The 27,793-nt window shown below is 44.3% G+C and overlaps 1 protein-coding gene across 1 annotated transcript in view; it reads right to left on the bottom strand.

Moving 5' to 3' along the window:
* Positions 1 to 27,793, bottom strand: part of OBSCN (obscurin, cytoskeletal calmodulin and titin-interacting RhoGEF) — a 142,241-nt gene that overhangs the window by 77,228 nt on the left and 37,220 nt on the right. The window contains exons 15-38 of the mRNA XM_032133486.1: positions 27,398 to 27,673; positions 26,005 to 26,280; positions 24,856 to 25,131; positions 24,124 to 24,390; positions 23,402 to 23,671; positions 22,859 to 23,122; positions 21,226 to 21,492; positions 20,805 to 20,917; positions 18,966 to 19,119; positions 17,532 to 17,693; positions 17,298 to 17,402; positions 16,359 to 16,625; positions 15,533 to 15,802; positions 14,465 to 14,731; positions 12,847 to 13,113; positions 11,510 to 11,776; positions 10,377 to 10,646; positions 9,668 to 9,934; positions 8,660 to 8,926; positions 6,807 to 7,079; positions 2,830 to 3,096; positions 1,723 to 1,989; positions 852 to 1,115; positions 53 to 319 (exon numbers count right to left, since the gene is read on the bottom strand). Of these exons, the coding sequence (XP_031989377.1) occupies positions 53 to 319; positions 852 to 1,115; positions 1,723 to 1,989; positions 2,830 to 3,096; positions 6,807 to 7,079; positions 8,660 to 8,926; positions 9,668 to 9,934; positions 10,377 to 10,646; positions 11,510 to 11,776; positions 12,847 to 13,113; positions 14,465 to 14,731; positions 15,533 to 15,802; positions 16,359 to 16,625; positions 17,298 to 17,402; positions 17,532 to 17,693; positions 18,966 to 19,119; positions 20,805 to 20,917; positions 21,226 to 21,492; positions 22,859 to 23,122; positions 23,402 to 23,671; positions 24,124 to 24,390; positions 24,856 to 25,131; positions 26,005 to 26,280; positions 27,398 to 27,673 (5,910 nt within the window). The remainder of the gene's footprint in view (positions 1 to 52; positions 320 to 851; positions 1,116 to 1,722; positions 1,990 to 2,829; positions 3,097 to 6,806; positions 7,080 to 8,659; positions 8,927 to 9,667; positions 9,935 to 10,376; positions 10,647 to 11,509; positions 11,777 to 12,846; positions 13,114 to 14,464; positions 14,732 to 15,532; positions 15,803 to 16,358; positions 16,626 to 17,297; positions 17,403 to 17,531; positions 17,694 to 18,965; positions 19,120 to 20,804; positions 20,918 to 21,225; positions 21,493 to 22,858; positions 23,123 to 23,401; positions 23,672 to 24,123; positions 24,391 to 24,855; positions 25,132 to 26,004; positions 26,281 to 27,397; positions 27,674 to 27,793) is intronic.

Here is a 27,793-nt window from a genome sequence, read left to right as displayed (position 1 = left end):
GCCAAATGTGCTAGATCTGGGGTTTAAAGAGAAACATGGGTAGGAGGGTTACCATTCACTCTCAAAGCAGCTGTGGTCTCCTGCTCTCCACACTCGCAGGTGTAGCTCCCAGCATCCGCCAGGTCTAGGTCTTGGATAACCAGCTCAACAAAACGCCCTTCCCGTCTCATTTTGTATTTCCCATTTGGCACCAGCACCTTCCCGTCCTTCCTCCACTGGACGGAGCCGCCCGGCCGGCTCAGCTCGCACTGCAGTGTCGCCGTCCCGCTCTCCGTGGCCTCCTCGTTCCTCAGCTCTTGCTTGAAACGCACCGGCAGGGCTGAGAGATGCAGAATGAGAAGGGATTGCCACCCTAGACCCCGCTCAGAGGCTGAATCGTGATTTATCGTGTGTCTACCTAAGCCTTACTCCAACACCCTTATCCTTAAGCACGTCCTGTCTTTCCTCGTGGATGGTAAAAGAAATTTTCTATTAAATCGTTCTGTGGGAGTCAACAAAAACATGCCTCAAGAGAGACAAACTCATTCTCATCATTAAACATCATGAACCCTCTGAAACAGAAAATCCCAAGGAATCTTATGTTTCCATGCTAATTTAGGGAAACACGTGCAGGACAGCATCCTTCACTTGAGGGAAGGCAAGAAGACAACACAACACACACACACATCCATGGGGTATAATAAAAGCTGATTGAGGGAGGAGATTGGGGACAGGAGTGACACAAAAAAGATGGAAGAAACTAGTGAAAGCAGGACATGAAGGAGGTTGTTGTGAGGGAATGTACAGACAGGAGGGGGGAAGAGGTGGACAAAAACATTCCAGAGTTTCACAGGTTATTTCTGCCTTTTTACCATTCACTGACAAGGCTGCTGTGGTTTTTTGGTTCCCCACTAGACATGAATAGTCTCCAGCATCCTTTGGCTCCAGGTCGTGGATCAGCAGCTCAGCCACGGTGCCCTCCTGCCTCATCTTGTACTTGTTACTCGCCCGCAGAACAGCTTGCCCCTTCCTCCACTCCACGGGGGCCTCTGTGCCCAGCTGGCACCGCAGGGTTGCTGTCCCACCTTCCACAGCTTCCACGGCCTTCAGCTCTTCTTTGAAGAGCACGGACACAGCTGAGGAGTGAAGCATTCTCAGTTTACTTCAGGCGCATCGTCAACACCTGGTGACCTCACACGGGATTTAAGCCAAAACAAATTCAGATTCTCGTGGCCCACACAGCAAAGAAGCTCTGACCTACCTGCACCTCCAGGACCCTGCTGATATTTACAGTAGCAACAGGAGTTTTGGGTCAAATAAAAAGAGAACAATTATTTCCCAATAATTAGAACACCAAAATATAATTACCCTTCTGCTGCCCAAATGCTGTTGGTCACAGATGTGAAAAAAATTGCTGAGAGTGTAGAGAGAAGAACTGAATATTCTTTAATAAAAGGTGTAGCTGAGGCCCTTCTTACCTCTTGGCTTAGAGCTTGGCCAGTCACCTCTAACCAAAATATAAGAAATTTCGTAGGTAAGAAAAGATATTTCGTTATCAGGTACCTTTGAATGATATGCATTAGCATGAAGTTATCATCCCAGAAAACAAAGAACATAACGGACCCAGTCAGAGCTGCCGTGTGTTTGTGCTGATCCCTGTTTTCCTGAACACTCTCTGCAAGTAGTAGCAAGACCATGGCAAGAACAACAACAAATGGTCACAAGCAGTTGTCTCATTCCTACCATGGATTTTGACTTGGGCTGTGGTCTGCTGGTCTCCAGTGTCACAGGTGTATCTTCCCGCATCTTCTGGCTCTGCATTATGAATCACCAGCTCTGCCACTGTCCCCTTCTGCTTCATTTCATATTTGGCACTTGCCTGGAGCGTGGCTTCTCCCTTCTTCCACACCACAGTGGCATCAGCTTTTGTGAGTTCACAGCGCAAGGAGACGGATTTCCCTTCTTCCACATCCGTGTTCTCCAGGGCTTGTTTAAAAAGCACAGGCACGGCTGGAACACAAACCAGGGATTAGGACAAGCCCTCTTGGCCTCCTCTACAACAAATGCCCCCATGAGAGCTGTCACCTCTTAAATCCAGGCCTTTTCCAAGTGAGCAGAGCAGCCCTAGACCCTCCCTTGGTTCTGTGGCATCAAGGAGATTCTGCTTGGGAGCAGGAATAAATCCCTCCCCCTGATGTTACCATCTCACTGTGGATCCCTAGGAATATGGGGGAAGTTTCTTATATTTAATTAGGACCCTTTCAGAGTCCTCTGGGCATCATCACCTAATGAATTCCCTGCTCCTGTAGGGCTCTGAAATAACATTCATATCCTATATTTCTCCCACTTTCCGCTCCAGCACGTACTACTTTTGCTATGCTACTAAAGGCACTGTATTCGGGGAGTGCAAATGGCATCTAAGAGCCTTTGAAAATGATGTTTTGGGGACATTGCGGGTCTAAATGTTAACCACTTGTCCACCTGCAGTTTTCCGGGGACTGGACTTATGTTTTCACATCCTTGTGCTCCAGTACTATTGGTCTCCAGCTCTAAAACTCCAGTTCTAATCACAGCCATGTAAAGCTGCTGATAGGGCAGGAACTACAGCACACAGAAAATTAATCCTCTGCACTTCACTTAATTTTTTTTTCCCCCAGTGGCCCCAGACACAGAATATGAGATCACATGAATGAAATATATGCAGGTGCCTACAAGGGTGCAAGATAACCCTTAAATTTTTCGTATTAAAGATGCCACTGCCACAAAAAAAATGAAGCGTTACCTGATTATTTTTTTAAAAGCTCTATTAAGCACTTGATTAAGTTTGCCAATGTCTCAAATTGTACCCACCATTCACTTTGACCTGAGCAGTGGTTTTCAGTTCCCCAGCGCTGCAGGTGTAGTCCCCAGCATCGACGGATTTCACATCTCGGATTATGAGCTCTGCCACAGTCCCATGCTGCTTAAATTCGTACTTCTCACTGGCATGGAGAACAGTGTCCCCCTTCATCCACTTCACTGGGGCACCAGGTTTGCTGAGCTCACAGGTCAGCCTGACTTGTTTTCCTTCTTTGGCTTCTTCGTTTTGGAGCTCTTGCTTGAAGAGAACCGGTGCTTCTGAAAGAAGGAATAACACAAATGTTGAAGGAAGCACATGAGGTTGGTAATCTTTTTTTTCCCTTTTAGTATCAGACTTGGTTTTTGAGACAGAAAACCACAGGAATGGAGAAGCACTAGCAAAGAGTAAACAGATTCTGACATCTCACATCTGGCTGCCAGCACTTCACAGCAGCAAAAAAAATTTGAGGCCAGATGCTTATTTTCCTTTTAACCACCACCTGCACCATTGAAGATGCTGCTGCTCTTACTACTTTCATTATTAACATCAGTGGCAGATGCTGCACTGCCACTAATGACACAAACTGTGCTGTGGATGGGTGCTCAGAACTGGACCAGTGGCACAAAAAACATAAAACTCCACTGAGCTCAACTCATACACAACACAGAGGACACAGAGGAATGGCAAAGCATTTTCTGTCGTGATCAGCAGTATTGATTTCTCATCATAAAAAACCCTTCAATGTAGTTTTTATCCAGCATGAACACAGACAAAAGCAGCACAGAACAAACACAGAGAGGGAAGTACAGCTGAAGGTGACAGGGTCCCTGTGGAGCTTCCCCTGAAGGCTCTGTCACAGCCTGGGATTCAAGGCTTTAAGGTGAGCTAGTGCAGGGAAGGCGCTTTTGGGGGAAAAATAAACTCAGCCGAAATGTTCAGATAAGGAAAACATAAATTCTTCTTGAATTCTGCTGTCTTGTGAATATGCAAGTCAGCTTCTGATCCGTGATGCACTTAACCCGTGGCTGTAGGAAAACCACAGCCTGTGATCCTGTTCCCCTTTTACCTCTAGTTTGGGACACAAAGTGTCACATGACTACTGAATTTCTATTTCCTATTTTGCATTCTGCTGTTCTCTTATATGACCCTGAAAGACAAAGGACAGTTCCAACAGTGCAATTTCTTGTAGACATCCTTTTGACTTGACTCCTTGACCTGAATCCATGTGTTTAAATCCTGCATCCATCCACACCCTTCTCTGTGAGGGGAAAAATGGGGCTGTTGTGGGAAATTACAAATGTGGTACTTTTCTAAGAGATAATTCTCATCCGGGTCCTACTGAAGTCAACACAGATCTTTGTTTTGTGTGTAATGGCTATTGGGAAAATATCCCCGTGCCACAGAAAGACAGAAAATCGGGATCCTTAACCACCAGCTCCTCTTCATTGCACCATCAAGGTCTTCTCCTTCTTGCACAGCCTCTGGCTGGTTCTTTGTGCTCTAGAAAAATCCTGTGAGCAGCTTGTCCTCCCACTCCGTGCTCCAGGGTTCAGGTTGACCATTCCAACAACCCAAATGCTTTTTTTGTTTACACTGGCTTCCCTAATCCAGGTGCAGCTTCTGATCAGTCCATCCCAAGTGTGTAATACCAGCAGCACACAGAACATCCTCTGGTTTGGATAAACACAGCCTATGCCTGTCAAAACCTCCCTGTCCCTGCTCAAACCTGCCCAGGGGAGTGATTTAACTAACTGAGTGATTTAACTCAGAGACAGAGCTCCTCCTAAGAGGAGCTGGGGCTGGGACAGTGACTCAGGAGAGGCAGGAGCAATTATAAGGTGATATTTGGTGAGCCTTGGTTCTGAGCCTGGTCAGACCCAACTCATACCTAACTCAGAGTTAAAAGACACATCTAAGAAGAGAACTTTTGCTTCAGCTCAGACAACAACCATTTAGATCACATGATCATAGAACTTTCTGGGTTGGAAGGGCCCTTTAAAGCTCATCCAGTCCAAACCCCCCTGCCATGACCCAGGACATCTTCAACCAGATCAGGCTGCTCAGAGCCCCATCCAACCTGACCTTGAATGTTCCCAGGGATGAAGCATCCACCACCTCGCTGGGCAACCTCCAAGAGTGTTTTACCACATTCATTGTAAAAAACTTCTTCCTTACATCTAATTAAATCAACCCTCTTTTAGTTCAAACCATCTCCCCACGTCCTATCAAGCAGGAGAGCACCTCATTGATGCTCGTTGGGTGCACTGCTCTGAATAAATCTGGCTGTGTAAAGCAATTGCACGGACAAAGGTGGGGGTGGGAGTTCCCCCCTTGGAGAGAGCCATCCCTGGAGACAGTTCCAGGAGGTGATCCATCCTCTCTGTGGATTACTTCTTAGCCTGGGGTGTTCTCCTACTGTTCTCTTTTTGGGGTTTGGAATGAGATGGTCTTTAATGTACCTTTTAACCCAAACCATTCTAGGATTTCATTGTTCTCAGAGGCACTTAACTTTCTCAGAGCTAGAGCCAGGTCAGATGAAGGAGTCTCCTGTTTCACATTCTGTCACCTCTCTGGCTCCTGTTCTGGATGACTTGATGAGAACATCTCAGTGCACAACACGAGGTCCCATTTCAGTGTAGTTTCATGGTTTTATTGTTTCAATTAATTACTCTGAGCTTGGTGGTAGGACACAAACCATCGCTCCAGAAGTTCTTACCCTTGACAGTAATAACTGCACTACGTTTGGCTGCTCCATCCTCACACTCACATCTATCACTGTCTCTTTGTTGTGCCCTGTGAATGACAAGTTTGGCCTCAAACCCTGACTGGCTGATGTTATATTTGGAAGAATTCCTAAGGCTCTTCCCATCTTTGCACCACTTCCCAGGGCTGTCTGATCTGGAGATGTCACAGTGAAGGCTCACATCTTCTCCCTCAGTATCTTCAGTGTCAACCAGCTCCTTTCTGAAGGTGCAGAGCTTCTCCAGACTCATATAAAAAACATCTGAGATGGTTCAGAAGAGGTGTGGGTTCTCAGATCACAAGTAATCTGTGAGATTTGCACCCAGGATTGCTTGTATCAAAGATATAGATCAGGGTTAGTAACAAATAATTTGGTGTTCATGACTATGAAGTCCTCAGGAAGGTACCAGTGATGCTGCAAAATGTTGTTTAAATACCTAATGATACCTGGCAGAAACTGAGAAGAAAAGATTCCTGCTGAAGAACATAAATAATTAGCCTTTTGAAAATAAAACATTTCATTTTCCCTCCGGAAAAAGAAATCCTTTTTCATTTCTGTAGTTTAGCAAAATTTGGGCAAATTTACAAATTTTGTAAAAAGACAAGTTCTTCGAAATAAATGTGGTTACAGAATAAAATGAGATTATGATCTGACAGGGTGGACACTGTGTGTTCTACATCTCTGGGCAACAAGAAATATTTATATTTCCAGTAAGGAAACATCTCTCTAATCCCACATTCTTGGGCTGTCTGGCATTCGTTTTATTCCTTTGCTACCAAACACTGCAGATTTAACTCAGTTTAACTTCTCCAGAGACAACAATCCATTGTCAGCAATGAATAGCAGGGAACACACACAACGTTGCCCTTCAGACAATGAAAACTGAATTTAAAACTTACTGGTTGCACTTTTTTTTTTTTCATTGAATTAATTGATTTCTCCTCATGAATCATCACCTTATCAGCTTGAGAAAAACTGAACAAGGCATCCACTGTACCATCACTGTATTATAACATTCCCATCTAAATCCAATAAACACTCCAAGAGCTGTCTAGGATTACTAAGTGTTCATTCTCCAGCTGTCATTTCATTGTATAAATAATGCTGTTCTTGCACATATACAGATAAACGATGATGGTGCCAAATTTTTAGCATTTTTGTGGGGCTTTTTTTCCATCTACCCACATTAACCCCACTTATTTCTACTCATCATTTCCTCTCCTGCAGTTGTGATGATTGATTTACCTTTAACAACCAAACTGGCAGATGTTTTCTTATCACCAGCTTCAAATGTAATGACCCCTGAGTCCTTCAGTGAGAGCTTTTTCAGCGTTAGCAGGTGATATCCACCAGGCTGGGACTGGATCTCATTAAGTTCATTGGTATGGAGTGGGGTTTTATCCAAAAACCACTGCACTCTGCTACAGTCTACGGGAGAGATTCTGCACTTGAACATGGCAGATTCTCCTTCTAACACAGTGACATCCTCCAGGTCTTCCGTTATTAGCACTTTCTGGCCTGAAAGGAACATAAATACATCAATTACTGCAATCTTCCGTTTCTGGCGTGAAAATCGACACGGAAAACTACCAAGATTTCCCCCGTGAGCATTTCAAGAAAAAAAATATGTTCGTGATAGAGAAGATTGAAACAGAACTCCCCTGATATTGACCACAAAACCCACTCACAGGAAGATAATATAAAGAGGACACACGCAAAAATACAGTGAAGACAACTTTAAAGCACCAGAAAACATAAAGCAGAACAAGTAGCCAGTACAATGCAAATCCAGGGTTATAAATTTTCTCCTAATGAAGCTCCTTGGAAAGGTTGGAAGGATGAGTCTCTGACAGCATTATTGGGACATAAACATCACAAAGACATGATCCCTCCCCCTTGACAACCTCTGTGATTTTCTAGAGCAAGTATAACTTGCTTTCTATGGGATAGGACCACTGAGCCCACACCTTCTTTGAGTTCAGTCCAAACATAAACCCAGTGGGAAGTGGGGAAAATGTCTGACTGTGGCTTTGGTAAAAAACCCCAAAACATCTGCCCTGAAAACCTGCCTGTATAGATAAATATAAATACATAAATATAAACACACATACAAAGATAAACCTCACTATAAAGACATATAAAATAAGGTTATCACTGGATACAAAAATATCTTTGATGCTCCTCCTACTTATAAAACCAGAATAGGGTTGTTTTACTTTGATGTTCGTGACAGAGAAGTGTTTTTTCCACTCAGAAAAGCTGGTGTTGAAAACGTCAGAGTGAATTCAGACAGCTCAAAGCCTGGGGTTATGATGGGGATTAAACACATTTCTTTGCTTTCTCAAAGAAGCTCTTCTGCTCTAACAGATGATAGAGGAGAAGTCTGACTTTACCCCTTTGTCTTCAATAACTAGCTACAATAATTAGCAAATCGACGCTGTTGCTGCACCTCCATCTGACTATTCTTGAATCATTTTTTCAGAGGGCAGGGTTAGATTAGATATTATAATTAAATTGTTTACTCTGAGGGTGGGGAGGCCCTGGCACAGAGTGCCCAGAGAAGCTGTGGCTGCCCCTGGATCCCTGGAAGTGTCCAAGGCCAGGTTGGATGGGGCTTGGAGCCACCTGGGATAGTGGGAGGTGTCCCTGCCCATGGTAGGGGGTAGCACTGGATGAGCTTTAAGATCCCTACCAACCCAACCCACTCCATGACCACTCTTTATCCACCACCTTTTAGAAACCACTGCTGCGAAGAGGCATCAAGGACATGGAGAAAAGCCTGGAAGCAGAGTAATTTTCCCTCATCCAACAGCAGGCACTGTGAATCACTTCCATTTTATGTTCACACAGGAACACCAATCTCTCCTCACATGGGCCTTTGGGGGGTTAAATCACACCCAGAGTACTCCAGGTGTAATTGCTTCAATCTGCTCTGCATGTCCAGCTCCACATTCCTATATTTTTGCCACATGTTCCTGCCATCATGAGAGGCAGGAGCAGAAATCAGTGGCTCTGCTGTCTTGCTGAGATATAGATCTGCCTGTGCATGTTTCCCATGGCAGAAACGGGATTTACAATCACATTCCTCTCATTCATACCTTGCACAGTTAGCTTGGCTCTGGACTGGGCATCCCCAATGTCACAACTGTAAGTGTCACTGTCACTTTTCTCCAAGTTCTTTATGGTCAGCTGGAGGACTTGTCCTTTCTGTGTCATCTCGTACTTCCTGCCAGCCTTGAGCTCAGCGATGCCTTTCCTCCAGACCACAGAGGATGCAGCTCTCTCACTCTGGCACACAAAAACTGCAGTTCCGCTTTCATCGACTTTCAGGTCTGAGAGTTCCTTGACAAAATAATTAGGCTTTTCTGGAAGGAAAAAAAAGAAATAAAAAAAATAATGACAGAGACAGACTTGTCACCCAAACTAATCCTGAACTTCCAGAGTGGCTTTTGGATCCCCTCCACCCCCACTTGTAGAATTTTTAAGTAAATAATCATAGAATCAATTAGCTTGAAAGAGATCTTTAAGATCACCAAGTCCAACCACTAATTTGACTATTTGACTAAACCATGTCCCCAAGCACCACATCTAAACATCTTTTAAACCCTCCAAGGATGGTGACTCCACCACCTCCCTGGGCGCCCTGTTCCAATGCCTGACCACCCTTTCCATGAAGAAATTTCTCATAACACCCAATCTAAATCTTGAGGCCATTTCCTCTCATCCTGTCAGATGGAACACATCTAAGAAGATCACCAACTACCCCTCCCATCACAGGACATATCAAGTGAAATATCTCCAGGAAACTTCAATGCCATGATCCAGGTACTGGTGAGGTCTCCACTTGCAGACAGTTTTCATCGCTCATATTCAAAACAGAATAATTCAAATTATCAGTTTTAATTGGCTTGTTACAGAGCCCATAAGATTGTGCAGTATCCACAAGGTGTTTTTTCATATCTTACTTTTTTAAGCTTTTAATCGATGTTTTTTGAAAACTAAAAATGATCCTGCCCAGGGAGATGGAGGAGAAGAACACCTCCCATGGTTGTAGATATCGACCTCAAACTCTGAACCTGCCAGCTCCTCTGCACCCTTCAGCTGACCTTGCACTGTGATCCTGGCTGTTGTTTTGGAGGTCTCTGTCTCACAGGTGTATTCCCCACTGTCCTTGACTGTGGAGTCACGGATGGTGAGAATGGCCCGTGTTCCCTCTTGCTGCAGGTCATACTTCTGGCTTTTCCGGATTGCTTTGCCATCCTTGTACCACCTGATGTTCACATCAGCTTTGGACAATTCACAGCTCAGGCTGATGTCCTGCCCTGCTGGTGATGTTTTATCCTCCAGCTCTTTTGTGACCTCAGCAGGTTTTTCTGCAGAGATTTTTAAAAAAAAAAAAAAAAAAAAAAAGGACCTTTGAATGAAAATCATCTCTGTATGGTTGGGGTTTCTGCAATTCAAATCATAGAATCCCAGAATGGTTTGGGTTGGAAAAGACCTTAAGGATCATCTCATTCCAACCCCTTGCCATAGGCAGGGACACCTCCCACTATCCCAGGCTGCTCCAAGCCCCAGTGTCCAACCTGGCCTTGGACACTTCCAGGGATCCAGGGGCAGCCACAGCTGCTCTGGGCACCCTGTGCCAGTGCCCCACCACTCTCACAGGGAAGAAATTCTGCTGTATATCTAACCTAAATTACTCCTCCTTCAGTTTGAACCCAAATATCCACAAAGTGTTTGTGTCCATAGTTTGCGGCAAACTTCATGAAAATCCCCCCAGGAAATCAACCCCCAGAACCTTTCTGATCCTCTTACCTTTCACAACCAGAGAAGCCTTGGAGGTGAGACCACGGGCAGTGAAGATGACTTCCCCAGTGTCATCAGGAGTCACATTTTTGATGCTCAGTGTGTATTTCCGACCTGCATTGGAGGCCTTAAATCTCCCCCCGCTTTCCACTTTTCTCCCGTTCAGCGTCCAGTTGAAGTCATCAATGCTTTCATGGGACAAAATGCACTCAAAAGTGCAATCTTCTCCCTCCTGGATTTCAGTGTTTTTGAGCCTTTTGGTGATGCCTATGTTCAGTTCTGGAGAACAAAAATTACAGCAATACAAGTTAAAAAATGCTTTTATGATAGACATGAGTAGAGTAATGGCATTCTTAACTCGCAAGAGGGGTTTGTCTGCTGCATTGGCAGGACACCACTGCGTTCCTTGCAGATGTCTGTGACATGGGAAGGATTTCTCAGGCTCAGAGTCACCATAAAGTTGTAGAAAAAGGGATATGTGAACCTCCTGGCTGTGCTTGGGAAGGACTGCATGGGGAAGAGCTCAGTAGGGAAGAATCAAGATTCAATGAGGCAGAGGGGAGAAAAACTGTTGGAAAAGAAGCCTCTGGGACAAAGTGTAAGGTTCTTCTCCATGCTGATAGGAGAAATGGGATGTTTGAATTTTTTAACTTGTTACTCCTGGTGTTTGAACCAGGCAAATTCAAAATTTTTCTCATTAACATTATGAGTTTGGAAGCCATGAACAATTCTTTGTCCTTCAGGCTGACACAAGGATTAGAGGATAGGCTGAACTGCTGGGTTCCTCAGTAGATATTGTCCTGCTTTTGTGTTCCTGCAATGGACTCTGAGTCAATAGCTCAAAATACAAAACAGGTTGCTTGGGGTTTTTTTGTTGTTAGTTGGGATTTTTTGGAGAAATTATTTGTTTTTCTTGGAGGATTTCTGCACCTTAGGAATGTTCAAGGAAGTAAAAATTGTCACTACATTCCTGACACCTGATTTTCACTGAAACCCTCGATATACTTACACCAAAATTGACAGGGATTGTTCAGACATCACCATATTATGTGAGATTTATGCAGGAACAGGTGTGAGCCCAAGGGACCAAGCCCAGCCATATTTCCAGCACCCCTTGACAGGCCACTGTCTACAACACTTACCCTGAACGCTGACCTTTGATTTGGCAACATCAGTGCCAATGTCACAGGTGTATAACCCCGCATCTGTCTTTTCAAGGTCGTGGATAAGGAGGCACAGGGTCTTCCCAGACTGTATCTCCTCATACTTTTTGCTAGAAGTGATCTTCACACCATCCTTTTTCCAAACAGGTTTGACCTTCTCTTTGGAGACTTCACATTCCAGTTTGATCACTCCTCGCTCCTCACCGAAAACGTCATCCAAGGATTTCATGAAAACAGCAGGTTTCTCTGAAGGTGAAGGTACAAAACAGAGAACAGCCAGGATGTTTGAGACACTTGCAGTTGCTATCAAATATTTAGAGACTTTGATAAACCCTTGGCAATGTTGCTGATACCAGTGTAGAACCTAAACCAGTGTCACCCTCCAGCACTCCCAAGTCCTTCATCCTGCTCTCAGTCCTTCATCCTGCTGTCAATCCCTTCATCCTAAGATTGTGTTGACACAAGGGGCTGCCCTGACCCAGGTGCAGCACCTTGCACTGGCCTTGTTGAACCTCAAGAGGCTCACACAGTCTCACTTCTTGAGCGTGTCTGTGTCTCTGGGTGGCACCTCAACCTCCAGGCGTGTCACATGCACCACTCAGCTGGGTGTCACCTACACACTCGCTGAGGGTGCCCAAGATCATGTTAAACCACAGAAATTCAGTTGTGAGACTGAACTTTAAGATGTATGAACGACAGCAGGAAACTGTCTTCTCATGGCTGATTGAGTCCAGCTCCAGAACTGATGTATTAAAAGGCATAGAATCACAGAATATGTTGAGTTGGAAGGGACCCACCAGGATCATTGAGTCCAACTCCTGTCCCTGCACAGGACACTCCAACAATCCCATCCTGTCCCTGAGAGTGTTGTCCAAATGCTCCTGGAGCTCTGGCAGCCTTGGGACCATTATCATTCCCTGGGGAGCCTGGTCAGTGCCCCACCACCCTCTGTGTGAAAAACTTTTTCCTGATATCCAACCTAAACCTCCCATGACTCAGGTCCAGCCATTTCCTCAAGTCCTGTCACTGTCCACCAGAGTGAAGAGATCAGTACCTGCCCTTCCACTTCCCCTCACATGAAGATGTTGAAGCCCACAGTGAGGTCTCCCCTCAGTCTCTTGTTCTCCCAACTGACCGGACCAAGTGACCTCAGCTGCTCCTCTCAAGGCTTCCCCTCCAGACCCTTCATCATCCTCATGGCCCATATTTAATACCTCAATGCTTTTTTATCTATTTAACAGGATTGCCCATGGATTTGGTAAATAATGGCTCATCTGCATTTCTCATTTTCATTCAGGAACGTGGTCTGGACCCACCTATCACCTTCAGCCGCACGCTCTCTGACACCTTGTCTGACTTCATTGTCACCGTGCCAGCATCCTCAGGCTTCACCTGCTTCATGGTCAGTGTGTAGCACTTGCCAACGTTCTTGATGTCATTGAAGTTGTTGGTGTAGAGGAGGGTGCCATTGAGGAACCACTCCACGTCCTCGTCGTCGTGGGACAGCTCGCAGGAGAATACAGCAGAACTGTCTTCCTCAATCTCCACGTCCTGCAGGTGCTTGAGGACCTCTACATTGCGGGCTGAGGGAAACCAAGGGGCACCGTCACCACCATCATCATAAATCAGTTGTTAACACAAACGATTTCATGGAGTTTTATAGATTATTTGTTCTGGTCTCCTGCACACCTTTGGTCACCACATTCATTTACTTGGTTCTGCATTTGCTCCAACAGGGGAAAAAAAAAATCCATTAAAAAGACTAATTAAAAATGGTCTAGAACCCTCAGTTCTCTTCTAATATATAATTCAGTTTAGGGGTTTTGTTTGTTTGTTTTTTATTTGAAAATAAGTCATTCTTTCGACAATGGTTTTGGCCACAAAGGCAAAGTACAAAGAGATTAAGCGACTTGCTCAGGTTCAGGGAGCAACAGGATTTTGATTATTTTCTTTCCCAGTCCTTGGGCAGAGGTTTCTCTTTGCAGCCTCTCTGCTCATGGAATGTTGTTTCTCAAGGATGAGATAACTCAGAAGAGGTTTTGGGAGTATTACTTGATTTTTTTTTTTTTTAATATATACATTTGTTTGGATAGAACGGAGTCACAGAATCATTTAGGTTGGAAAAGACCTCTAAGATCGAGTCCAACCATTCCCCCAGCACTGCCAAGGTCACCATGAAACCACATCCCCAAGTGCCACATCCACACAACTTTTAAACCCCTCCAGGGATGGTGACATCACCACTGCCCTGAGTAGCGCATTTCAGTGTTTGACAACACATTCAATGAAGAACCTCTGCAAGGCCAAACTGCTACCAAGAGCTGCTCCTTGGACTTTTGGAAATGGTTCTGTGGCTCAGCTCCAAGTCTTGCTGGAAGTGACACAGTGAACACCTTTTCTTACCGTGTCACCTGAGGGGAAGAACTGGCCAAAAACAGTTCCATGACCAGACGAGGTAGAACATCACTATGAATAACAATCGTACTCAGATATAAAATAGCAGCTATAAAATGTATATATGGCAGATACACAAATGTACAGCAGATAGACAAGCTGACACAGCCATCAGGAGGTGAAAACCACAGCCAAGATCACCAGAATCAGAGGTCTGTAACAGTTTAACATAAAGGATATCTTTAGTTGGAAGCACCAGAGGTCTAATTCCTCCTATGAAATGGACAATAATGTGTCTTGACAAGTGTTAATTCCCACCTCACCCAGATAGTGCCCTCCCACACGTTACATCACCAACTTCACAGCAAGAGATGGATTTCAGCACCGTGGAATCTGCAGTTTGTTTGTGACACTGCATTTATATAAAATTAGAAGATAACTGTGGGAATCTACCTCTCCTCAGGAGGAGGAACCCAGAGTGAAACAGGGAATCATACAGAGCAGCACCAGGCCAGCCCTGCTGCCACAAACCTCTCGTACCTTCAACGCTCAGCGTGGCTTCGGTCTCGGCAATCCCAGCCTTGCACTTGTATACGCCGGCGTCCTCAGGCTTCACCTTCATGATCTTGAGCTCTGCTGAGTGCTGCTCCCGCTTGATTTTGTACTTCTCCGAGGGCTCAATGAGCACTTGGCCCTTGAACCACTTCACATGCTTTGGGGAAGGCCTGAAGTCACAGGACAGAATGACCGAGTGTCGCTCCAGGACGGTCTTGTCCTCCAGTTTCCTGGTGATCTGGATGTGGTAATCTGCAAAGCAGGGGTGGGAAAGAAGAATGGATCCATCTAAAGAAGAGGAAGGTCTTAATTTGTATTTCTTACCCATTAATTTCATACATGACTTTCACAACTGTTTTGTGAACTGCTCAGGTCCTGCTACAAGTGTCTCTAACAGAGCTCATGTGCTTTGAAGCTACAACAGCACAGTGATCTATAGGGAAAGCTGATTTCTGTAAGATAATACTGTATATTAACCACCAAATTCACGGCCCACTTCTGGCTCAGGGCTCGCTGAATTGCTCTCTAACTGAGGTTTTTATTCAAGTAAGAGCAAATTAAAGACAAAACAAGGACTTCAGGATGTGATTGGAGAGATTTACCATGGTGACAGCAGAAGACAAAAAGCCTTGAGGCTTTGTCCTAGATCAAGTCAATGACAAAATGAATTAAGTAAATGAGCTATCAAGATTGTCTCATTCAGAAATGGGACAAAATAAACTCTCCTGGCAATTTCATCTGTTTTGTCCTCCTTGGTAAAGTCAAGAGAATAAAAATAAACCAAAAACCAGTTTTAGCTTGATAGATTTGAATACCAGGGACACCAAAGTCATTTAATCACATCCCTTCCTAGGACATTTCCGGCTCAGCTGGTACATCCAGCATTGCTCCCAACAACTTGTAGCTGGGAACTAAAGAAATCTTCCAGGTACACACACATTTCCAAGAACCCAGTGGATCTTAGAGAGCATCTATAACAAATTACTTTCCAGGTACTATGAGAGGGAAGATCTTTGTTCTGATTCACATAAAATATAAGAAATACCACATTACCTCTGACAAGCAGGTTCGCTGTGGATTTGGATTTGCCAATGGAGAACTGGATGGTGCCTGTCATATCAACACTTGTTTTTATTATTGTCAGCCTGTGGATGGTGCCTTCCTGCTGCATGATGATGTTTCTGCCAGCCTGCAAGGCTGCTCCCTTCAGAAACCACTTGGCAGGTTTCACAGATGGAATGGATGTCTCACATTCAAATTTGGCTTCTTCAGGCTCAGTCACATCCTCATCACACAACTCTTTTACAATATTAATGGCTTGCTCTGGATGGAACAAGAGAGCAGGGATTTAGGAGTCGTGAAAGCTTTTCCATTATCAGCCTGAACACTCATGTCATCTTTTCTGCACTTATGAACTCAAAAGGCCTTAAAACATCTTTTTTTTCTGTATAAAAGAAAACAGATATTGCTGGTCACAAGCCAGAAAGTGAATCTGTATCTCTTGATTCCTAGTCCTAATTCTAAAGCCACCTTCCTATTCTGATATCAAATATAGGGCACTATAAAATGGAGAAAAAAGTTCATTGGAATGCAGATGTTGATAATAGGAGCTGCAACATTTATCTGAAAAACAAACTTTTCCAATACATTTGATAAACATCTGTGGAATGGGAATTTCCTCATTTTCCTTAGTAGAATATGCTACACATTCATTTTTCAAGATGTTCCCGTGTGTAAAAGGATTCAACACCAATGGACTTCAGAATAAACCACATCAAACAAAAATCCTTTTTAAGCAGTATTGTGTTTCCAAAGTAAATGACAAGTGAATCCCATCCTCCTCCCAGGGCAATCCAGGGGTGAAAAAGGGGGGCTCTACCTTCAACGAAGAAATTAGCACTGGTTTTGTCATCGAAGGCATCGCACGTGTAGGTGTCCTCATCTTCGTAGTCGGCATCGTTGATGATGAGTTTCCGATAGACGTCCTCACTCACGATTTCGTATTTGTCACCGGGGTGAATTTCCACGTCCTTTTTGAACCACCGGACCTTGGCGTTGGCTCGGGACACCTGACACTCCAGGACCCCCCGGTGCTTCCAAAGGGCGATCTTATCCCGCAAAGGCTTCACGATTTTTACGGGCAGCTCTACGAGAGCAAAAAAAAAAAAAATGGAGTAATCAGTACAGTCTCCATAAAAACTCATAGGCAATATTTCTTTTATGTTCAGTAATTTGGATGATGACAGGAATCCCCGCTATGCTGAGCATTCAATTAACAAGTTTAATTAGCAAGAGCTAATTAAAGGGAAACTCTTCCTCTATATTTTACCACTGGAGTGGCTGAACTGCAGCAATAACCGGTGATTTCCTCAACACCCGACAGCAGCGCTATGGCAAAGCCAGGGACTGATCTCCAGTTTCCTGAGCTCCTCAGCAGTGTGTTAATTCCAATTTCTTCTTTCTCTCTCCCTCTATCACATTGTTTTAGTTAAACACACACGAAAAAAATGCTGTTTTCTGTTATAGCATACACCAAAAAGTGAAAATGCAGGAGAAAGTCAACCTACAGCTTTGTCCCTCAAATTTCACACTAACTTTAAATGTCTAAAGATGCAAATACAACCTCCTGAGAAAAATAACTGTAATTAAGCCAAAATAAACTCCCAGCTGATATTTACCAGGCAGAACAGTAGGCAGGAGTTTTTCTTTCCCTGTACGCTGTAGGATTTTTTTTAACCTTCGCATCTAAAGCGAAGGAAGTGAATTGGTTTGTAACGTGACAGAGCAGAAGCAGTGCTGGCACAAAGAGCAAAATTACCTTTTACAGTTAGATGAGCGCGAGATTCTGCCTTTTCTGCTACAAATTTGATCTCGGCTGCATCCTCGACGCAGACGCGCGTGTAAGTCAGGGAATAGGTCTTTCCTGGGGACAGACACACAACCAGACATGGCTCAGCTTCCCCAGAGCAAAACCCTATTTTCTAGTCTCCCATCCCAGCCCCTACTCCAACCCACCCCCATTCCAGAACAAAATCCCCCTTTTTGCTCCTACCATCCTGGCGCATTTTGATGTTGTCGGAAGTCTTCAGCTTGTTGTCGTTTTTGTACCACTGGGTTTCGACCTCATCGTGTGAGATCTCACAGAAAAAAGATGCACTCTCGTATTCGTTCACTTCCACATCTTCCAGTGGTTTTACAATCTTGATATCTCGGGCTGTGAAATCATAAAGGCAATTATTTTTTGGGGGGTTCTCCATAAGTGAGTGTGGTGTGTTTACCTTTTGCATAATGACGTGAAAAAAAAATGGGATTTTGTGTTATTGTAGAGCAGCCTTTCTTCCTTTTGATGGCTGAAGCTTATTGCAAGAGGATTTTATGGATGCTGGAACTTCATACAGGTATTCATGAAAGAAACACACATTCATGAAAGAAAATCCACCAAGAGAAACTAAACACAAGTCTACAATCTCTTAGGTCACTATAAACATGCCTCATTCATGCTTCTCTGCATGCTCACTTCTGTTTTACATTGGAGAGATCTTTTTTCAAAGTCTCCTGAACTGAGTATAACCCTCTTTAACTCTGACCTTGGCACTCCTTTTGTCAGAACTGACCTGTTTATCTGTGCTACTGCAGCCCTTTCCTTTTGAAAGAGAAGGCCTTGATACACCTTGGATCAGCCTCAGGAGCAAAGTTGAAATGCAAGCAACAACCCATCCCAATCCCAAAACCAAGGATAAAAGGGGGAGTTCAACAGAGCAACAGGACAGATGTTCATGAAGATCCTGCTGAACCCAAGTGGCCACACGAGGACAGCATCTAGTAAGTGATGAGAAAGATGCCCTGTCTTTCAATAAGAAAGAGCTGGTCTGTTTTTCAGATGCCCTTCTGGAAAATAACATCTGCCAGGCCACAGCAGAACTATCTGTTGAGTAACTTGCCTTTCTCTCAGAGCTTATCTCAGGTGCTTCAGAGCCTGGTGACAAAACACACCTGGTGATTCATCAGCTGGTCAGCACAACACTAGAGGGAAAAACTGCCTCGAGCATAAAGGAGAGGTGCAGGCAGAAATAATGACCCTTTCCCTAGCATTTACAACCCAAAAATTAGGGTACTACTTCAGCTCATACCCAAGGCTTGTGCAGTCCCTGTTCAGGGAAAGTCCCCCTGAGACAATAGTGCCACCCACCCACATCAGCAGCAGCCACTGAATCCCTGCTTTGTGCCAGGCTGTCCGGTATTTCCTGACATGACAATCCAGAAACACTATTCAGACTCCAGAGAATAGAAATCACTTACAACAAAAGGAAAACTAAGTTAGGACCTCTTCCAAAAATACTGCAAGGGCAAAGCAAGAACAGGACACCAGGAAGAGAAACTTAACCAAAATGAGCAACTGTGAAAAACAAACACTCCACAAAGAATTTCTTGCTGTATAGCCAAAAATACTGCAGTAAATGTATTTTTCTACTCCAGCCAAACATACCATGAACCTTTAGAGTAGCTGATGTCTTGTCTTCAGCTGCTTGACACATGTAGGTTCCCTGGTCTTCATATTCACACTTATGAATAATGAGGCTTCTCTTATTTCCTTGGGAGATGATCCCAATGTTTTTACTTTGCCGGATCTCCTTCCCATCCTAGAAGGGGAAAAGGCCAAAGAAGATCACCCTCAACTCCTGTACCTCTGCAGTGAGTAAAACAGACACTCAGATCTGTGCTTATTTCATCCTTCTCATTGGACTTAAAGGAAAACTGTGTTTAAAGGAACATGTGGTGAAATTTCATCACACCTCAAAGATTTCAGGAAGCTGGAATGGCTGAAGAACACACAGAACTTTTGGATGATCTCTGACATCTTTTTGAAGTCTTAAAACTGTACAGAACTGGCAGTAAGCCCCTTCAGAAAAAAATGGGTTTAAACTAAAAGAGGGTCAATTTAGATGTGAAATAAGGAAGTTTTTTACAATGAGGGTGATAAAATAGGTTGCCCAGAGAGGTGTGAAACATAGATTTAGAAGAAACAGAGAGATTTTAGTCATGGGCTATTAGTTAGAATAGGAAGGAATTTGGGCCCAGCTAGAGTTAATTAAAATAGTTGAGAGCTGGACCTGAAATGGGTTTTAAGATGTTAGTAACTGATTGCCAAATAACTGATGATCTGTCATTTGGATGTTTGCTTAGCTGTGCTTAGAACGAGGAATAGAAACTTTGATAAGTTGGTGTAGGGAACAAGGACAATTACCAATTTCCTCCCTTGGTGGGAACCCGTTCAAAAGTCACGCAAGAGGAAACTTAGAGGTCACTAAAGTAATTAGGATTGTTGAAGTCCAGAGAGGCAAAAAGGTCAAAATGAGGAAGATGAGTTCCTTCATCTTTCTTGGGACCACTGACCCAATTCAAGACCACCGACTCCATTCAGGACACACACTACACATGGTTAATGACATTTAAGCTCATTTCCATACGAAGCAGAGAATGGGAGGTGTTAATGTTATGAATGTGCATTTGTATTTTGGATATTCATAATATTTGGAAATAAAAAGTGTCGTGTTTGCTTGTATCGGGGCCCTGTGTCTTAGGGAGCTATCCCACGCAGTGCCTGGCACCAAATAAAACATACACTTTCTAACTCTGAACTGTGAGAGAGTTTTTGTCCATCTCAGTTGGATATCGATATTAGATCCATATTCACATTTTGGTAAATCAGGTGGTGGATGCCCCATCCCTGGAAACATTCAAGGGTGGGTTGCACAGGGCTCTGAGCAACCCGATCTGGTTGAAGATGTCCCTGCTCATGGCAGGGGGCTTGAAATGAGATGACCATTTAGAGGTACCTTCCAGCCCAAATTCCACCTTGAAGAATTGTGGCTATCCCAAATTAAGGAAAGTATCAGCTGAGCCCCAAGGAAGGTACATGAAATGCCAGGGCTGATCCCCAAAATGGCTGTCTAAGGGAAGGGAACTGGACTGTCACTGACTGAGGAAATTGAAGCTTCCCTTTGAATCACAGTTCCCAAAAAGGCTGTAAATCCTGGGTGAAAACTGCTTGGTGTGGAGTAAAACACAAGACTGCAAATCTGTAACAGCAGTGCTCATGTTCTGTGCAAGAATAGAGAAGTTTAACTTTCAACCCAATATAAAACAGTAAATACAAACCTGAGAGTGATAAACTGGGAGAGTAAATGAACACAAGGAAAAGAGAACAATGCAAACAGCTACTGCAAAAGTTCAGGCCCACATGCCCCGGAAGTGGAAAGAAAGGCTCTCATTGCCTTCCAGAGAAGTCAGAAATTAAAATATCACCATCCATTAAGTGCTGTACCTTGAACCATTTCACATTGGCATTGGGTTTGGACAGCTCACACTCAAATGTAGCCTTGAGCTTCTGAGTTACACTGACGTCTGCCAAAGGTTTGCTGATCCTCACAGGTAATTCTGGAAAGAGAAAGTCCAATGAATGGGGGAGGGGTCACACAAGCACTGATGGGTAGGCAGAGCCCAGCTTTCATGATTAATAAAATTTGTATTGATTTGGGCACCTTATCATTCCCTGCCGCTTTATCATTGTTCTGTGGACAGTGATGCCACAATGATCCCCTTGGCATTAGAAGGAAACATTACTGTGCTTTACAGCCCTTGCAATTACAAGGAAAATTTGTTGCCCTCTTAAGTTTGTTCTCCAGGTCAGGAGAAGACAACTGCATCCACCCCAAGCAGGATCAGAGCCTTCTGTGGCTGTGTACCTGTCACAGTGAGCCTCCCTGATGAACTAATGCCTTCTGCTTTGAAGGAGATGAGTCCTGCATCTTCCAGAGCCACCGAGGAGAGAGTTAGGGAGTGTTTCTTGCCCAGGACACCAAAGCTGATGTTGGGTGCAGGTTTCAGCCGAACTCCGTCCTTCTGCCAGGTCCCCTCCACGTCCTCATGTGACACCTCCACCTCAAAGGTGACAGTCCCTTTCTCAGCCACTTGCAGGGGCTGAAGGCCTTTCACCAGCTTGATCTGCCTCACTGGAAAACAACATGGAGAAGTTGGAGATCTCACACTGGCAGCTGTGAAATAGCCTCAGAACTTCCAAACTGGACTATTTCCTATTCCTCAGGCAGCTACCTGCCAGTTAATGGGCATTTTCCAATTAAACAACCACTTTTACAGGAAATGAAACTTGTCCATGACCCCACTGCTAAAATAGCTGCTATTTTTCAAATTGCTGTTTTCAGTTGGGACAAATGGGTCAACCAAATATCACTGAAAACATCACCGGCCCCTTTTCGGCCAAGGTCTATCAGTTTATAGTGTAAGAAAGACAAGTAAGTCCATGGCAATACTGTGCAGTGGTTCAATTAGGATAAAACAAGGATGGGAGGAAAAGGCTGCAGTAAAAGGGCAAAAAAATCCAGGACATGGTGCAAAACGTGCTGACACCTCACAGGTTGGTGGCCAAAGCATGCATGTTTTGGGTGGATGTTACCTGTTCCTATGACAAGACATCCATGCCCCATCATCTGGTAAAACAGATTTACTGTTTAAACTTGTTTCACCACTAAAAGTAATTACGTTGCCAATTAAAAAAAAACCAAAATCACGATGAAGGCTCCAAGACCTCTCCCGACAACCTATTCAGTCATCTGACCATTAAAAAGCTTTTCTGTAATATAACCTGGATTTTTCTCACTGCACCTGAAGTCCATTATTTGCTGGCATCATGGAATTTGTTCCCTTCCACTTTGTAATAGACTTCAAGCACCTAAAAGACTGTTTTCAAGTCTTTCCTCACCTGTTATTTATGACTAGTCCAGCACCAGTTGGTGGCAAGGACTTTATGGACAAAATTGGACAGTCCTTAAGTGCTTAAATCCTGTCTTCACCTGTCCTGTGACAATTATGACAAAAAGATGTAGGAAAGGGACAGAAGTACAGGGCTATGGATGAGGCACCATCCGTTCACCTGAGAGGAAAACACCCTCAGGGAGAAGATTTTTCTCTTTTAGTTTTTTAGATCATGGCTGAACATAGAGACATTCTGAATGAGGTGGTTTGCAGAGAAAAATCAGGACAATGGATGGCTGAAGAGGGAATGTTTTGCTAAAAAATCATACAAAGGAAAAACACAGAGCATATCAGGGAGTGAGAAAGAGAGCAAAGAGAAGAATCTTTTAAGAAGCTTAATGGTCCAAGCTGGTGAGAGGAGATGGAGGCAACAGGAACCAGCCAGACATTCTCTGCTCACTGCCATTGCTTTCACCTCCTCTCAGTCATTTGACTGGTGGCCAAGCCCATGGTTGTGTCCCTGTGTCCCCATGATAATGCAGAGACCAGAATCCACCTGCAAACCCTGCCCGGGGTATTTATAGAACTGAGGACCAATGAACTCACTTTCCACATTGATCTTGGCTTGGGTCTTGTCATCGGGGCTCTCGCAGCAGTAGAAGCCCCGGTCTGCGAAGGAGATGTCCTTGACCACCAAGGTGTGCTTTGTTCCCTCAGCTTTGATCTCTATTTTGTCACTGGGCTTCAGCACGATGCTGTTCCTCATCCATTTCACCTCTGCAGGCTTGGTCAGCTCTACCTCCAAGGTCACTGTCTCCCTCTCTTCAACTGTTTTGGGCTCCAGCTTCTTCTTGAATGAGATTGAGGCCTCTGCAAGAGAAGAAATATTAGTAGGAATGTAGAGGATCCAGAAAATAGGCTTTGAGAGAGAATTAAACCAGTGGCTCATGTATCTCCAAATCCAAACGGTTCTGGGCACCCTTATTTAATGATGCCAAAGCACAATTTAAATAGAGGGAAAGCCACATAAAACAACATCATGGAATGGTCTGGGTTGGAAACGACCTTAAAGATCACCTAATTCCAAGCCCCTGCCATGGGCAGGGCACCAGTGTGCCAGCCTGTCAAAGGGGCACTGCCACCTCTTACCTCGGACTCGGAGCTTGGCTGTGCTTTCCACGCCCTCAGCACTGGCAGTGATTTCAGCTGCATCTTCCAGTGTCAGGTCAGTGATGGTGAGGCTGTGGTTGGTGTCCTTCTGAGAGATCACGTATTTCTTGCTGGCTTCAATCTTGGCACCGTTCCTGAGCCAGGTGACCACAGCATCACTGGGAGAGACAGTGCACTTGAACACAGCCTCTTTTCCTTCCTCAGACACCACGCTGTTGAGACTTGTGACGAATTTCACCACTCTGGGAGCTGATGGATAGGAGTAAAACATTTAGGAGCATTTCTTTGAGACTTGGCATGAGCACCTTCCAACAGCCAAAATCTTCCACGATTTTATTGGAAGCACCAATTTGATTACTTGCAGTAAGTGATCACAATACTGGGTCATCACATTCCCCATGTCTGAGTAAATTTTGTATACAAAGAGAGGCAATAAAAGAGGGGGGTAAAAACCCATCTTATATTTCAGAATTTGACTTCCAGCCTCAAAGGTCAATATTAAGAGACCTGAGCTCAACAGGTCTCACAATCATTACGTTTTTCACAAATAGAGGTTCCACTGACACTTAGAGGGGAGTTCTGTATTTTGTTCTCAACAAAGGAGACAGTCCAGACACATGAACAAACTCAGCTTTGCAGGGTTGTAACAGCTGAGGACAAAACCCAGGGATCCCTCCACATTGTCACCATTAGAGACGTACGTTTGGGGACGATGGTGATGCTGCTCTTGTCATCCCTGGACTCGCAGGAATATTCTCCCTCATCCTCAGCACGGATCCCTGTTATTGTCAGGGTTCGTTTGATCCCCTCCTCATGGATCTGGAAGTGTTTGCTGGGCTTGATCTCCACGCCATTCCTGCTCCACATCACCTTCCCTTTGGCGTGGCTCAGCTCACAGCTCAGGGATACACTGCCGCCAATCTCTGCTGTCACGGCCTCCAGCTTCTTGGCAAACTTCACTGGGATTTCTGAGATCCAGGAGAAGGGAAAATTGTGAGGGAGGAAAAGATAAGAAACCTGTTCTAAGAAAACTGGTTCTGCCCAACTTTGGGAAAAAAAAAAAAATAAATAAAGACAATGGCCTTAAACATTTGGGGCTCAGGGGAGACAAAATCTAACCAGAAATGTGGAAATTCAGGCAGATTCTTTGACATGGTGTTTTCAGATCACTGTCATTCTATAGGGGGATACAAAAACAGGAGGGGAGCAAACACCAGAACTACCCATCGTAGGCTTCCTTATCCCCAAGTGGCCAGCAAAGGATAAAAACTGGGAATTTGGAAGCTGGGGAACTTTGCTGGTCCATGGTGGGGCATCCAGAGAAACTACAACAAGCCTTGAGATTGGAGGAGTTTTTGGAAGAGTTTGGATTCCACCTCCATCATGAGAGAAGTGCAGCTGTTGGGTTGGGCCATGACCTGGGCACTGCTCACCTTTCACCTGGACTCTGAATTCCTGCTTGTCATTCTTTGTCTGGCAGGTGTACAGGGCAGAGTCTGTGCTCTCGGCCGCGTTCACCGTCAGTGTCCTGGACGCCCCCTCACTCTTGATCACACATCTCTTGCTCGCTTTGATTTCTGTGCCATCCTTGAACCACCTCACTGCAGCGGTTTCAGGCGTGACTGAGGTTGTCAGTGTGATGCTTTCATGTTCTTGAACAATGAGAGGCTCTTTCTGGACAACTTTCTTTTCAAATTTCGCCTCTGGTTCTAGAAAAGACAATAAACCAGGAAAAGTAAATATTTATGCTCAAATCCTTGACACAGCAGTTTTATATTGCTCACTCTTCAGGACCCATGCCATCCTTAACCTGCAATAATCCAGGGAATATGGCTGGATACTTGTGGCTGGTATAATCTTTTCCTGAGTGGGAAGAAAGAAAATGACAACTCAGACAACTCAGAACTTCTGCTTAGAAGAGAAGCAGAGGAAAGGAAATACAAATATTTATATTTTATCTGCTGCCAATAAAAAGCTTGTTTCTTAGAAGTAAAAACACCTATATAATTTTCTTTCCCCTTCCATTTTTAGGATTTTCGATAAAATTAAGAAGAAACATTAATAGGCTAAACCTGAATTTATAGTCTGTTTTCTATTTGCTCCACTGGCAGGAAGGTTGGAACTCGATGGTCTTTTAAAGTTTCTTCCAACCCAAACCATTCTGTGATTCCAGTCCCTTCCTCTTGGCCCCTTCTCTATCTTGTACAACACTTTGTCACAAAATTGGGCATTTTTGGGGCACACATAAGCAGCAGACCAAGGTTTCCTCAGTCTCCTTTCTCCAAGCTCCACTGCTGCTCTTCAAAACTTCCCACTTCTACTTTCAGCTCCCCACCACTGAGAGAGGTTGGGTGATAAGATGTGTGAAGCAGATAAACTGAAAATTTTCTGGTGTTTCCAGAGCCAAAAAAAGTTCAGATTTCCCACCTTTACATTGCTACATTAAAAATTAATGTGTCATGTGGCTCACTGGTGTTTCTCCAGGGGAGACAGTGGCTGCACCAAGACTGCTGTGTTGGGAATATCCAGTTTTCCTCTAGGCCACAGGGGTTGGTTCTTCACACCACAAAGTGAGCACTCACCAGTTGTTTCCACTTGGAATGTCAGCTTCTGGCCTGCAGCCTCACAGATGTATTCCCCAGCATCCTTCTTCTCCAGCTGCTCTATCACCAGGCGCCGGGATTTGCCCACGGTCTCTATTTTGAATTTCCGAGAGGAAACGAGCAGCTTTCCATCCTTGTACCACTTCACTTGGGTTGCATCCTGCGCCACCTCACACACCAGGGCGGCACTTTCTGTCAGGACAGCCTTCACCTCCTTCTGGACCTTTTCCTGGTTTATAAATGCAGGTTTGGGCTCTGAGCACAGAAAAAGAAGAGGACGATTACTGAGGGGTTAAAATGAGATTAATCTTAAAGACTTCTTTAGACAAGTTAGGAAAATATTTAGGTTGTCACTTGCCAAAACCAATTGTCATCACTGAGCAGTGTCTACCTTTCTGTGGGATGGAGTTGCCACTTGGAAAACCTGGAACTAAGAGCCTAGGAATGGAAAGGACCAAGAGGATCCTTGACATCAACCCTACAGTTGCACGTCACCATGTAAAAATTTATTTAATTCAAACGTTGCCAAAGAACGTCTGTCCTGCATGTCATCAAAAGCTCCCAGATTCCTTTTACTTAAGATCTAGGACACAGTAAAGCACTAAGAGTGTCTGGAACAGCCTCTTTGTGCTCTCTTCCACTGCCACAAATGTGACTGCCAAAGAGACAAAGGAAATTTCTCCCTGCAGGGCTCAGGTAAGTCAGGATCACGGCTGGAAAGGTCCCCGCAGTGATTGCAATGTCAAAACTCCATTTAACATCACATGCTTAAGGTAGTTTGGGCACTGTGTAAATCCTCCTCCAAATAATTTCTTGGAATATTTCACAGCAAAGGGGCATTTAGAACCTGGCAGAAGCAGTAAGACATCTCAAAAGGCTGAGATCTTAATCACACACAGCCCCAATTCAGAAGAAGTGCTGTTCACAACCCATTTTGAGATGTGCTGCTGCTGATACTGCAAATGAAAAAAAAAAAAAGCCAGCCTCTAAGTCTTCCAAAGTGGGATTGGAAGTCTAAGAAGGAAGGGATTCTTTAATGGTTCTTTCCTTTCAATAGGCTCAATGCACAAGAATCATCCTTTGGGATCCCAGGAATGGGAGAGATCTGAATAATACGTTGATAATTATTTCTATTACATTTATACCTGCAACTATATTACATAGACCAGCTAAAAATGAGACAGAACTTGTGCCGTGCTAAAACCAAATATTCCTATTTCTACAAATCCAGGCAACAAAGTGCAGAAAAATCAAGTTAACCCTGCAGGTTGCAACAAAACACAGACTATTGCAACTGAGCCACGGTGGAATAGTTATTCCAATTATTGCTTTACTGTCCTCTACTGAATTCTGACAAAGAATCTTCTCCCACCTGAGACATCGATCCTGAAGGTGAGTTTTTGGCCAGCAGCCTCACAGGTGTACTCCCCTGCATCTTTCTTCTCCACCTCACCCACCACCAGACGACGCAATTTGCCCTCCGATTCCACCTTGAACTTCTTGCTGGAGGTGATCAGTTTCCCATCCTTGTACCACTTCACCTCCATCTTCTCCTGGGCCACCTCGCAGCTCAGCGTGGCATTTTCTGATAGTGCAGCCTTCACCTCTTTCTGCACCTTCTCCTTGTTTGTAAACACAACTTCTGGCTCTGGAAAGAGAGGGAACTTCAGAGCTTTGGCAACACTATTCAAACTGGGGTTTTGGTGAGTTTTTATCTGTTTTATGTTGGTGAGTGAAGACTTTGGGCAGATATCCCACTGCTCTTCAT

This window comes from Corvus moneduloides, chromosome 1, assembly GCF_009650955.1.
Source record: "Corvus moneduloides isolate bCorMon1 chromosome 1, bCorMon1.pri, whole genome shotgun sequence".
NCBI classification, from domain to species: domain Eukaryota; kingdom Metazoa; phylum Chordata; class Aves; order Passeriformes; family Corvidae; genus Corvus; species Corvus moneduloides.
Note: the sequence above shows the minus strand (reverse complement) of the source record. Positions and strands in the feature narration are given on the sequence as shown.